We start from the raw sequence: 13669 nt of genomic DNA, 5'->3' as shown, positions 1-13669 counted from the left end.
GCAAGGAGAGATGAGGCATGAGCGCTGAGTCACTGATGGCAGAATATTGGAGGAAAAAAGGCAGCTGCCATACAAGCAGGCAAAAACATTTGGCTAAAATTTTTAATGATTTGGTAAAGGCCTACTGTGGCTAGCATGGCGCCACAGACATAAAGGGAGTTCATACTCATTCACATGCTCATCTCCATGAACCTTCACTGGATACTCACAAAAAAGATTGAGGGCAGAGCAGGAGAAAGCCTCCCTCAGATGTGTAAGCCTGGAGGAAGAGGAGTGGTGACCTCTCCTTTGGGAAACGAATGAGGAGAAAATGCTGGAAATTGGGAAATGAATAAAGCCCTGCTTTGACCCTTATCCTTTATAAAACAAAGTCCTAAGCCTTTGGCAGAAAGGCAGCAAACCCTGTCATCACCCAGCTCCCACCCTAAGGATAAGGAAACACACAGAAATTTGAAGCTGAAAGTAACCATGGCAACAAGAAGCCCCAGATGCAGCTCACTCAGAACTACTTTGACTTGATGCAGTCACACATTAATACCCACTTGAGTATTTCAAATTTGAAACCCTGAGGACATGCCCATTGGAGAATTTCTGATTTCAGATTTTTAGATTTGGGATGCTCAGCCAGTAAGAATAATGCAAATATTCAAAAATCTGAAAAAATCCAAAATCTGAAACACTTCTGCTCCCAATCATTTCAGATAAGGAGTATTCAACATGTATTTACCACCATCTCTACTGTTCTACACATGATGTATAGCATTCAATAAAAACTTATAAGACATAAAATTTTTTTAAGACTACAAAAAAGCCTCTGACAAAGACAAAGCAATCAACAGAATGAGACTCAGTTGATCCAGATGTCTGAGCCATTAGACAGATAATTTTAAATAACTTTTATTAATGTGTTAAAGAATCTGTGCTAGGTGCAGTGGCTTACGACTATGATCCCAGCACTTTGGGAGGCCGAGGCAGACACATCACTTGAGGCCAGGAATTCAAGACCAGCCAAGCCAACATGGTGAAACTCCATCTCTACTAAAAATACAAAAATCTTTCTGGGTGTTGCGGCATGTGCCTGTAGTCCCAGCTACTTGGGAGGCCGAGGCAGAAGAATCACCTGAACCCAGGAGGTGGAGGTCATAGGGAGCCAGGATGACACCACCACACTCCAGAGTGAGACTCTGTCTCAAGAAAAGAAAAGAAAAGAAAACAAAACAAAACAAAAGGAAGAAAAGGTAGAAATGAACAGATGGGAATTTTACTGGAGATAGAAACCACAGAAAAGAGTGAGATAGAAATGCTAGAAATAAAAAATATTGTAGCAGAGATGGTAAATGCCTCGGATGGGTTCATCAGTAGATTTGACAAAGCTGAAGAAACAATCAGAGAATCTGAATATAAGTCAACATAAATTACCCAAACTGAAACAGAGAGAATAGAGTGTGGAGGGGTGGGATAGTAATATCAGAACAGAACATATAAATACTGTGGGACATCAACGAGTGGTCTAACATACTTGCAGTTGGAATTTCAAAAGAGAATAGAGAGAAAGGGGCAGAACTATTTGAAGAGATCATGGCTACAATTTTTTTTAAAAATAATGAAAGAATCAAATTACAGACCTAAACATCTCAGAGAACACCCAAGCAGGAAAACAGAAAAAGTAAATAATACACCTATACCCATCATATTCAAACTATTGAAGACAAATAAACAGAAAATCTTGAAGATGTCCACAGGAGAAGACAATGTAATGTCAATTTCAAATGTTGCAAAAAAAATATCCATCCTCACCCAGATTTATATACTCAGCTAAAATATCTTCTAGAAATAAAGGTGAAAAAAAGATGAGAGAATTTGTAAACAACAGCTCTGCCTTAAAAGAAATATTACAATTCTTCAACCAGAAGGAAAATGATACTAGGCAAAGATCTGGATCTATAAAAAGAAATAAAAAATTTCCAGAAATGATTAAATGAATGTTAATATAAAAGCCTTAGCCTCATTTATTAACTAATTTTAATTTTCTTTTCTCTTTTTTTTTTTTTCTTTTGAGACAAGGTCTCGATCTGTCATCCAATGACAGCTCACTGCAGTGTCAACCTCCCTGGCTCAAGCGATCCTCCCACCTTAGATCCTCCAAGTAGCTGGGACTACAGGTGCACACCACCATGCCTGGCTAATTATTTTATTTTATTTTTTGTAGAGTTGGGGTCTCTCCATGTTGCCCAATCTGGTCTTAAACTGCTGGGTTCAAGTGATCTTCCCTCCTCAGCCTCCCAAAGTGCCAGGATTACAAGCATGAGCGACTGTGCCCAGTCCCTGTTTTATTTTTTATTTTAGGCATTCTAAAATATATTTATCTAAATCTGTACAGTTCAATACACTAGCCACTAACAAAAGGTAGCAATATAATGTAAACTAATTAACAATTTAAAAATAAAAGCTGGCTGGGTGCGGTGGCTCAAGCCTGTAATCCCAGCACTTTGGGAGGCCGAGACGGGCAGATCACGAGGTGAGGAGATCGAGACCATCCTGGCTAACACAGTGAAACCCCATCTCTACTAAAAAAAAATACAAAAAACTAGCCGGGCGAGGTGGCGGGTGCCTGTAGTCCCAGCTACTCGGGAGGCTGAGGCAGGAGAATGGCATAAACCCAGGAGGCGGAGTTTGCAGTGAGCTGAGATCTGGCCACTGCACTCCAGCCTGGGCAACAGAGCGAGACTCTGTCTCAAAAATAAATAAATAAATACATAAAAATAAAAATAAAAGCTAAAATTTCAGTCCATTGTTATAACTAGCCACATTTCAAGAGTTCAACAGCCACATGTGGCCAGTGAATACTGTATTGGACAAAACAGAAAGCTTTATTGCACAGCACTGGTCTAGTAGCAACATATTTTGGGTTTATATAAGATGATAAGATGTAAAAGATGTGACAAAAAAAGCACAAAAGATTGGGGTGAGAATTGAAAGTACTGTTGTAAGGTTCTTACAGTAGTCTTGAAGCAGTTTAATATGTTTAAAGGTAGATGGTGGTTAATTAAACGTATGTATTATAAACTCTAGGACAAACATGGTAACAACTTTAAAAACTGGCATAATGAGCCCAAAGCAGAGGCAAATGTAATTTTTTAAAATACTGAAGTAACCTAAAAGCAAGGAGCAAAAAAGAGAAAAAAGGAAAAAATACAGATGAAACAAATAGGAAACAACAAGAGGATAGATTTCAGTTCAACTATATCAATAATTAAGACAATATAAATCATCTAAAGACACAAATTGAAATACAGAAATTGTCAGACAAGATAAATAAGAATAAATAAGAAAGTTCTCACTGCAGCTGTCCCTTGGTATCCGTAGGGGATTGGCTCCCACAGACCATAAGGATACCAAAGAATGTGAATGTTTAAGTTTCTTATATAAAATGTCTATAGTATTTGCATAAAACCTATGCATGCCATCCTGTACACTGTATAAATCATCTCTAGATTACTTATAATACCTAAAACAATATAAATGCTATGTAAGTAGTTGTTATACTGTATTACTTTTATTTGTATTATTTGTATTGTTGTATTGTTCCATATTTTTTTCTAATATTTTTTGATCCTGTTAGTTGAATTCATGCATGTGAAACGACAGATACAAAAGGCCAACTGTATACACTGCCTACAAGAAACCCATTTTAAAATAGAATACAGGTAGGCTAAAAGTAGCAGGATAAGTATATGAAATGTCTGGAATTCTGCTAATTGCCAGTGGGAATGTGAAATAGTACAGTCACTCTGGAAAACAGTTTGGCAATTTCTTATGAGCTTACACATATATTTATCATATGACCCAGCAATCCCTCTCCTATATTTTACTTAAGTGAAATGAAATACCTATGTTTGAAACTGCCCTGGCAAAAATTTTAATAGAGAAATCTAACCTAACTGATTCTATCTTGTGTCTAACCTACAAGCTTCCCTTGTTTGTTCCTGAGTATAGGCCCAGCTAAATATGGGAGGAATCTATAATAATTGTCCCTTCCCAAAACTAACTCCCTTATTGGAGTCAGGGACTGAAACTGCCTTTGTAAAACTAACAAATTAGCCACAAGCTTAGAATTATGATTCAAGAGTCAGGTAGCCAGAGGTCACAAGATTTGTAAACTTAATTTCTCCTATAGATAACACTACTATTGTGAACCCTAAGACTGGTGTTTGAGGTACTTCCCAGACCCTGCATTCTGATGGACCAGCTGGCACCATCCGGACTGGTAACCCATACCAAGAAACTGGCTCATCTGGTCTTGTGACTACCAGGCAGGAACTGACTCAGCAAAACGAGACAGCTTTGACCCCCTATGATTTCATCCCTGACCCAATAAAGCAGCATTCCCCATTTTCTAGCCCCCTGCCCACCAAACTATACTTGAAAAACCCTAGCCTCCAAATTTTCAGGGAGGTTGATTTGAGTAATAACTCCCATATTTCTGCTTGGCTGGCCCTGCAATTATTAACCTCTTTCTCTATTGCAATACCACTGTCTCAGCTCTCAGTAAATTGGCTCTGTCTGTGCAGTGGACAAGAAGAATCTGTCAGGCGATTACTACACATACACACACACACACACACACACACACACACACACACCCCCCGTTCATGATTGTTTATAGTGACTCTATTCATAATGTTAAAATCTTGATGTAAACAAAGTGTCCTTAACCTGGAGAATAAACTATGATGCAGCTATGTAATGGATTTTTGCTCATCAATAAAAAGGAATGAACTGATAATACATGCAATAACATGAATAAATTTCAAATGTGTTATGCTTAGAAAAAGAAGTAAACTCAAAAGTTTGCATATGATATGATTTCATTTGTATGACATTCTGGAAAGGTAAAACCACAAGAAAAGAAATCAGTGTTTGCCAGATTCTGGGGGAAGGGGAAGAGGCTGCCTACAGAGGAGTGCAGGGGAATTTTGTGGGTAATGAAATTGTTCTATATCTTGATTTTGGTAGTGATGACAAGACTGTGTATGTTTATAAAAACTCAGAACTATACACTAAAAAGAGAAAATATGCACTATGCCTCAATAAATCTGAATTTTTTAAAAAAATACATATTAGGGTTCTCCAGTGAAACAAAACCAATAGGATATGTATATATAAATAAATGAGAGGCACTAGTCAGCCTGCCTTCATGGTAATTGCAAAAGGCGGGGCCCAGCACTCTTTCATGAATCTGATTTGGGTTCTAGAGGCAGAACTGGCAGATTAAAATGGAGCCTAAAGGTGTAGATGGACAAAAATACAAGCCCTCATAATGACCCTTTGTGTAGGGAGGGGGTATCTGTTTTATTCACTGCTCTACCTGAACACTGAGAACATTTCAGAGAAAGTAGGTACTCAATTCATTTCATTTCATGAATAATTTATTCAATTTGGATGTAGGTGGGGTCGTGTAGGAAAGTGACTGTAGAAGTGAAGGCTTGAAAGTGAGAAAGCACAGATGTACTGGAGACACAAGTAAAGCAGTCACAGATTGATGATGGTTTTCCGTGTTTTCTAAATGGATTTCACAGAAATAGAATTGGATTAATCAGTACTATTGGTCATAACACACTATCATCATTATTCTATGCACAACCCTCCTTTATTTTAATTAATTAAATTTGAGGAATTTTATTAAGGTATAATTAGCATACCTTAATAACTTAATTTGATATGTTTTGACATATATATGTTTCCATGAAACTATGACATCAAGATAATGACTATAACCATTGTATTTATATCCTAGGGTTGCTATAAAAAAGTACTACAAACTAGTTGGCTTAAAACAACAGAATGTATTCTCTATCAGTTCTGAAGGCTAGAAGCTCAAAATCAGGGTGTCAGCAAGAGAGAGTCCTTCTGAGGGTCTTGAGGGACAATCTGTTCCATGTGCCTCTACTAGCTTCTGGTGAAGACCTGTGATCCTACATGTTCTCTGGTTTGCAGATGCATTGCTCCAGTCTCTACCTCCATCTTCCCTTGGCATTCTCCCCATGTCTGTGTCTTCACATGGCCTTTTCTTATAAGGACAACAGTAATATTGGAATAGGGCTTATCCTAATGACCTGATCTTGACTTGATTAAATTTGCAAAGACCCTATTTCCAAATAAGGCCACACTGACAGCTTCTAGGAGTTAGAATCTCAGTGAATTTTGGGAGGAGGAAGGACATAATTCAACCTATAACATCCATCACTCCCCAGATTTCCTCACTATGCTTTATAATACCTCCTTTCTGACCCACCTCCTTATTACCCGACAACCACTATCACTTATTTTAACTACTACCTTACCACTTCTTTAACTATAGTTTATTTTTTCTAGAATTTTATAAAAATAGAAGCATATAGTACATACTTTTTTGTGGGAGTAGGGAATCTGGCTTATTTCATTTAGCATAATTATTTGTGAGATTTATCCATGGTATTGCATATACTGAGTCCTTTATATTGCTGAAAAATATTTGTATGAATATCCCACAATTTTTAAATCTATTTACTTCTTGATGGAATTTGTTTCCAATTTTTGGATTTCAAATAAACCACTGAATAGTAGTGTCTAAGTATTTGCATGAACACGTTTTCTTAGGTAAACATCTAGGAGTAGAATGACTGGGTCATATGGTAGGTGTCTGCTTAAATTTTAAGACATTGTCATACTGTTTTTCGAAATGGCTTACCATTTTACATTCCTAGCAACAGTGTATGAAGGTTTCAGTTGCTCCACACCCTTGCCAACACTTCAGAATGGTCTTTTTAATTTCAGGCGAGATTCTAACAGGTGTGTAGTAGTATCTTATTGTGGTTTTAATTTGTATTGTCCTAATTACCAAAGATGTTGAACATTTTTTTATGTGCTTAGTTGCAGTCAGTATATCGTTTTTCAGTTAAGTGCTTGTTCAAATCTTTAGTCTATTTTTATTTTGTAAAATTCACGTTACTTATTTATTTTTTCTGAGACAGGGTCTTGCTCTGTTGCCCAGGCTGGAGTGCAGTGGTGCTATCATGGCTCACTGCAACCTCGACCTCCTGGTCTCAAGTGATCCACCTACCTTAGCCTCCCGAGTAGCTGCGACCACATGCACAAGCCACCATGGCTACTTTTGCATTTTTTGTAGAGACGGGGTTTCACCATGTTGCCCAGGCTGGTCTCAAACTCCTAAGCTCAAGCAATTCGCCTGCATTGGCATCCCAAAGTGTTGGGATTACATGTGTGAGCCACTTCCCCTGGCCGAGCCTATTTTTAAATTGTCATTTTCTGCCAAAAAAAAGGAGAGAGAGAGAGAGAGCACACTAAGATTTTGACTGGGATTGTGTTGAATCAACACATCAGTTTGGGGTAAAAGTGACAAATTTTAACAAAATTGAGTCTGAGTCTTAAACACAGTACCTCTATATTTTAAAATATTGTCTTCTTTAATGTCTCAGTAATATTTTGTAGTTTTCAGTGTGCAAGTAAAGTCTTACATGTGTCAGATTTATTCTTCAGTATTTAATAATTTTTGATGCTATTGAAATTGTGCTGTTATTTTAAATTTCAATTTCCAATTGCTTATTGCTAGTACTTAGAAATACTATTTTTTCTATGTTAATCTTGCATCTTGAAACCTTGCAAAGCTTACTTATCAGTTCTAGTAACTATTTTGTAGAATCCATCAGATTTTCTACATAACAATCATGTTGTCTGCAAATAAATTCTTTTTTTTTTTTTTTTTCAAATCTGGGTGTATTTAATTTCTTTTTCTTATTGCACTGGTTACAAACTCCAGTACAATGTTGCACAGAGGGGTGAGAACAGACACCCTTGCCTTGTTCCTGAAAGTAGGGGGGAATGCATTAGTATTTCACTATTAATTATGATATTAGCTATAGTTTTTTATAGATGCTCTTTATCCAGTTGAGAAAATGCCCTTTATTCCCTAGTCCTAGTTAATTACTTTTAAATAATTCCATGAAATCCATGAAATAAACACCCATGAATAATTTCATTTAGATCACTGGCTCAACTACCTATATACTACCTATATGTATATATTTCTGTGTCTCCTCCTCTGGGCCCTTCTCTCTCGAGCTACAGATCCCATTTTTACTGGACTTCTCTGGTTGTTTTGCAGACACTTCAAATTTAATATAACAAACTCCCTTTGGTCATTTCTTATCCCATAAAGACAAAACTAAATCTATAAACCTGCTCCTTATTTTTCCATCTGGCTTTTCATCTGTATTTCTCATTTTTTATTTCACTAGTGGCAAAACCTAAAATCACCTATGTCAGAAATCTAAATGCTAGTTTCCATGACTCCTCCTTCCATCTCTTACAAACAGCTACTGAGTTCTATAAAATACACTTCTAAATTTCTCTCAGACCTAGCCCATTCTCAGTATGGGGAAGTAAAAAAAATAAGGCTTTAGGATTAACCAGATCTAAGTTCAAGTACCTATGAACTATAAACCTTTGGATAAATTACCTAACCTCAGCTGGTTTTTCCATATGTGAAACAAGAATGGTATCTCTATTATAATATTGTTAAAATTTAAATGGGAGTAATATATCTATCACAGTGTCTGTCACATTATGTTTAATAAACTTTAATTACCATTCCCTCTTACCCGTTCCCATTGTTTATTGAGGTCATTATTATTTACTGTTTGGGACATTGCAATAGCCTCTTCAACAAATCAAATTGATTCCACTTTCCACACTGTAGTCGGAAGGGATATTTCTAAAAGTCAAATCTCAACATTTGCTTCTCTGCCTAAAGTTCTCTATTGTCCCCAGCCTGACCTCCTACTACTCTCCAGGGTTACTCATAAAAAGTATTTGCTAGTCTCTGGTACGGGATTGCCCATTTGTTCCTTTTTGTCTTTACATTCTTTTGTTTACAATTTCCTTCTTGGTCTCACAGGTGAATCTTTTCTTCAGCCTCAGCTTCCAGGTTCTCTCCTCTGAGAAACTATCCTAAATCATCCAGGTGGTAAGGCATGTTCTTTCAGGTCAACAATTATTTGACTGTTTCTTATGTATCTGCCAGACATTAACTGTGTATGCTAGAAATTGAACTGTGAAGACAGCGTTTCCTGCCCTCATAAAGTATATAGAGAGGGAGACTAACATTTTAGACAATTATTTAGTCAGTTTTATTGAATGCTATAAAGATGTAGTGTTATGATTATAATGTATGCATACATTATATGCATACTATGTTACAGATGTGTAACAGTCTTGGGAGAGTAGCAGAGGCTACTCTCCAAGCTTCCCTTGAAGACACTGAAATTTGATGGATGGTCCCATTATAACCTTTAGAATTATCTTTAGAATTCTCTATTAAAAGTACCTGGGCAAATACTTTTGAATTGCTGCTGTGAAAAAATGATTTTGACTAGCTAATACGTTACATACCACAATTCTCAAAAGATCCTTTTGACCGTCTTAAGACTGATCTACAATCTTTGGGCAGATTGAAGTCCCCGATTTAAATTTATGTATAACAGGTAGTATGTACAGGATCTTTTATTCCTAGCAATAACCTGGCCAGTATTATCCCTATTTTATAGATAAGGAAGTTGAGACTCAACTATTCCAAAGTCCCACTATCCAGCAGTTAAGTCAGTGATCCCAACCCAGGGGTTTCAGGACGCCAAGCTCTCTTTCCACCACGCACGTGTCTACTTCTGTATCTTATTTCCACAATCTTCTACTTTTTAGTTGCTAGTAGGTGCCCCACGAAAAAATACACGTGAAAGCCTAACGCTAAAAGTACCATTTTTACTATCACCCTCACCAACACACGCTACGACTTCCTCCCATTAGGAATGAGAGGCCTTCCACATCTGGCTTCAAGCTTGCACGAAAAATAGTTAATTCCAAGCTGTGCTTTTAAACCCCATTACACCCTGTTTTGTACTCAATGCCACTAATTTCCCACAACGACGTCAGGGGGAAAAAAAAAACATCTTTTGACAACATTAGTCTTCTAAGTCCGCCTTCCACGTCCCTCTAACGGGCGCAGCTCCCGGTCCGTCTTCTTAGGCACTCAAGGTGTCTAAACTTGGGGCTTCCAGGCGGGAAAACCAAAGGCACGGGGCTCACAGGTCATTGGAGGCCCACAAGACCCCCTTAACCCCTTCCACCCCTTCCCTATTCGCCCATCTCCACGTCGTCCTCTTGGCCTTTGAGTGGAACATGCGGCAGCCCGAAATCCTCACCAAGCAGAACAATCCGCAAAGCCGCGGAGGGCACAGGACCAGCGAGAAGACGATGGTTCCGGCCGTGAGACTAGAGCGGCGGCGACGCTCGGCGTACGCGCTGTCGTCACTTCGCAGCGGGGCAGCACCGGCTCCTCCCACGACGCTGCGGGTCCGGTTTCCGGCGGGAGAGCGGGCTGCCATACCCGGGAAAGGGTCCCGCTTGTGCTAGGGACTTGTGGGCTGTCTGCACTGGCCACTGCGGGGTGCCCGCCAGAATGCCCCACTTGGAAAACGTGGTGCTTTGTCGCGAGTCTCAAGTGTCCACCTTGCAGTCCTTGTTTGGAGAGGTATTGTAGTTAAACTGTCTTCCAGATCCTGGAGGCAGACGTTTCGGTAGTCTTACGACCTGTTCCAATTTTTTTTTTTTTTTTCGTGTTTGGATTGAGGGCCAAAAGGCCGTTTTTACGTTAAATAGGGGTGTTGTGGTTCTGTACTGCACCTTCACCCACAGTCTCTTCCGATTATTGAAGAGGAGACTGTCTAAGAAGGACCGGCCTGCACTACAGAACGTTGCCTAAGACGTGTTTGACACACGCCACACTTTTGAGAAGTTTGCCCACATTAGCTCCTAGAAGTTGCTTATCTTACCCCAGCCCAATGACATTTATGTAACAGATGTGTTTGCAGAGTGTTGTTTATTCAAATATAAGTTCACACGTTTCTGTGCGGTAGTTGGAGTAAGTGTAGAGAGGTGGTTGCTTTCAAGGCCACTAAGGGGCAAAGCAGTGCTTCAGGTTTAAAAATTGACTGGCTTTTCCAGAATTGTAACAGTCCCGAAGAGGTCTAGTGTAAACTTTTCTCCTTAACTGATAGTTCACAGGATGCCCTAGAGAAGAGTTTGTCTTCTCTGGATGAACATAGTTACATAGGGAGTCCTTTCAATAGACAGAGGGTAGCATTCACCAATTCAAAATTTAACCTATTTTTGACTATTTTCTGGTGGTCTTTGATGTACTTTTTGATTCAGACTCATTAATCAGAATTGGAATTAATCAAACTTGGATCTTACCTGTGAAGAAAGTGAATGAGAATATAGGGTCATACTATATCCCCATCTTCTGGTTTGCTTTTTTAACTACAGTCATGTGTTGCTGTCACTTAATGAGGGGGATACGTCCTGAGAAATGCATCGTTAGGCAATTTAATCCCTGTGAATATCATAAAGTGTATTTACACAAACCTAGATGGTGTAGCCTGCTATACACCTAGGCTGTATGGTGTAGCCTATTCCTCCTACGCTATAAACCTCTACAGCGGTGCAACTCTACTGAATACCGTAGGCAGTTGTGACACAGTGATGTCTGCATCTAAACGTATCTAAACATAGAAAAGGTACAGCAAAAATAGGGTATTATAATCTTATGAGACCACTGTTGTATATGTGGTCCATCTTTGAACACGTGACAGTACTTTCATCCAACTAGAAATACTGCATGGCAGTTTGAGGTGGCCTGTGAAGCATTAGTGGAAAAGTACTCCCCTTGTCTAAAGGGGCGCATTATTTAGGGAAGTTAGAGGTCAACAACTGCATCTTCAATTAATTTTCTATTTATAATGCTTTCAATTATATTGTTACTGGAGCATTTTCTTGATTATGTTCTCTGCATTTCATCTCTGGAACGCAGATCACTCCAACCAGAAATGCTCCTGCTGAAAAAGAACAATTGGCAAATAGGGATGAGTAGTATTGACTTAGTGGTGGATCACAGAAGGGTTTTCACTTTTGCTCTTAATGAAAATTATGTTTAACAATATTTTATTATCAGTTCTGCAAGGTGCTGTGCATGTGGGAAATACAAAGAACTAATAGGAAAGAAATATAAAAAATTGGTTCATGTTTTTAAGAAGACTCATTTATTTGTTCAATAAATAAATATTTACTGAGCACCTTTTCTGTGGCAGGCACTAGCTTATTGCAGTTTACGTTAGCGAGATTTATAAAGGTGAAAGGTTAAATAACAGTGGAACAGTTCAATATAATTCTAGGTCACAATAAGAAAGATGTTATAAGGTATTATTAGGCAACAACAACATGTAATGGATAGCAGAGATACTCAGCAACATGCATGTAATTCTTGAGACAGAATTTTTTGCTTTTGTTTTTTGAGACAGAGTTTGGCTCTCTTTCCCAGGCTGGAGTGGCATGATCTTGGCTCACTGCAGCCTCTGCCTCCCAGGCTCAAGCAATCCTCCCACCTCAGCCTCCGAGTAGCTGGAACCACAGGTGTGTGCCACCAAGCCTGGCTATTTTTGTATTTTTCATAGAGATGGGGTTTCACTGTTTCCCAGGCGAACTCCTAAACTCAAGTGATCTGCCTGCCTTGCCCTCCCAAAGTGTAGGGATCACAGGCGTGAGCCACCGTATCCTGCTGAGACAGAATTTTTGAACCAGTTAATTTATATGATTGTTACATACAAACTTTAGAAAAGGGTTCATGTATTACATTACCTATTCATTTCCAGTAGATTTTTAGTTTATTTTTAGCAGTTGAGCTGCTTTTGCCATAGCTGTATGCCATTTAGAGTCTTTTTCCTGTGTAAATCTGAGTTCCTGATTTGTCTTGTAAAAGGAAATGTTTAACTTAGTGACTAGAATGTAATAAATGTTTGTGACTGTTGCTGTAATCGATGATAATTGAGACTCAACTTCCTCATGGAAATTGCATAATCCCATTTTCTTATAATTATTTAAAAAAAAATGTATTATTGAAAAATAGGCCGGGCGCAGTGGCTCACACCTGTAATCCCAGCACTTTGGGAGGCCAAGGCAGGTGGATCACCAGGTCAGGAGTTCAAGACCAGCCTGACCAAAATGGTGAAACCCCATTGTAACTAAAAATACAAAAATTAGCTGGGCCTGGTAGCATGCACCTGTAATCCCAGCTACTCAGGAGGTTGAGGCAGGAGAATCACTTGAACCCAGGAGGCAGAGATTGAAGTGAGCCGAGATCGCGCCATTGCACTCCAGCCTGGATGACAGAGTGAGAATCCATCTCAAAAAAAAAAAAAAAAAAGTATTATTTTTAAAAATCCAGTTTTCCTGTAATTATTTTTAAAATGTAATTCAGTTTTCCTATAATTATTTTAAAAATGTGATCCAATTTTCCTATAATTATTTAAAAATGTAGACTGTAATTTCCTCCAAAGTAGATAATGTCTTTTACTGATATTTGTACTTTTCAGTACCCCTTGGTTTTCAGCATTTAGTAGGTATCTAATGAAAGTGTTCATTTAAGTAATGAAGTATAAGTATTTGTAGTATTAACTAGACCAGAGAGACCATTGACAATGTTTACTTTTATCTAGCTGCTAACTTAATGTACTGCAGAAAGATCTTGCATGTATGTATTTTAAAATAAATGCTATGCCAG

The 13669-nt window shown here is 38.4% G+C and overlaps 1 protein-coding gene and 1 long non-coding RNA gene across 4 annotated transcripts in view; one reads left to right on the top strand and one right to left on the bottom strand.

The window, feature by feature from the left end:
- LOC114677004 (uncharacterized) overlaps nucleotides 1–10342 on the bottom strand; it is a 49812-nt gene extending 39470 nt beyond the window's left edge. Inside the window, exons 1-3 of one of the 2 annotated variants that reach the window (XR_003728292.2) lie at nucleotides 10257–10342; nucleotides 7103–7308; nucleotides 5429–5562 (exon numbers count right to left, since the gene is read on the bottom strand). This is a non-coding gene — a long non-coding RNA (uncharacterized LOC114677004). Of the gene's footprint in view, nucleotides 1–5428; nucleotides 5563–7102; nucleotides 7309–10256 lie in introns of those variants that run through there. The other variant, XR_013415484.1, reaches the window with a different exon arrangement.
- A 63-nt stretch (nucleotides 10343–10405) lies between these two features.
- Nucleotides 10406–13669, top strand: part of ORC5 (origin recognition complex subunit 5) — an 84186-nt gene continuing 80922 nt past the window's right edge. Inside the window, exon 1 of one of the 2 annotated variants that reach the window (XM_028844816.2) lies at nucleotides 10406–10585. In XM_028844816.2, coding sequence (XP_028700649.2) covers nucleotides 10514–10585 — 72 coding nt within the window. In that variant the 5' untranslated portion in view covers nucleotides 10406–10513. 2 annotated transcript variants of the gene reach the window in all.

Source organism: Macaca mulatta, chromosome 3, assembly GCF_049350105.2.
Source record: "Macaca mulatta isolate MMU2019108-1 chromosome 3, T2T-MMU8v2.0, whole genome shotgun sequence".
NCBI classification, from domain to species: Eukaryota; Metazoa; Chordata; class Mammalia; order Primates; family Cercopithecidae; genus Macaca; species Macaca mulatta.
The sequence above is the reverse complement of the archived record's forward strand: the minus strand, read 5'-3'. Positions and strand labels throughout refer to the sequence as shown.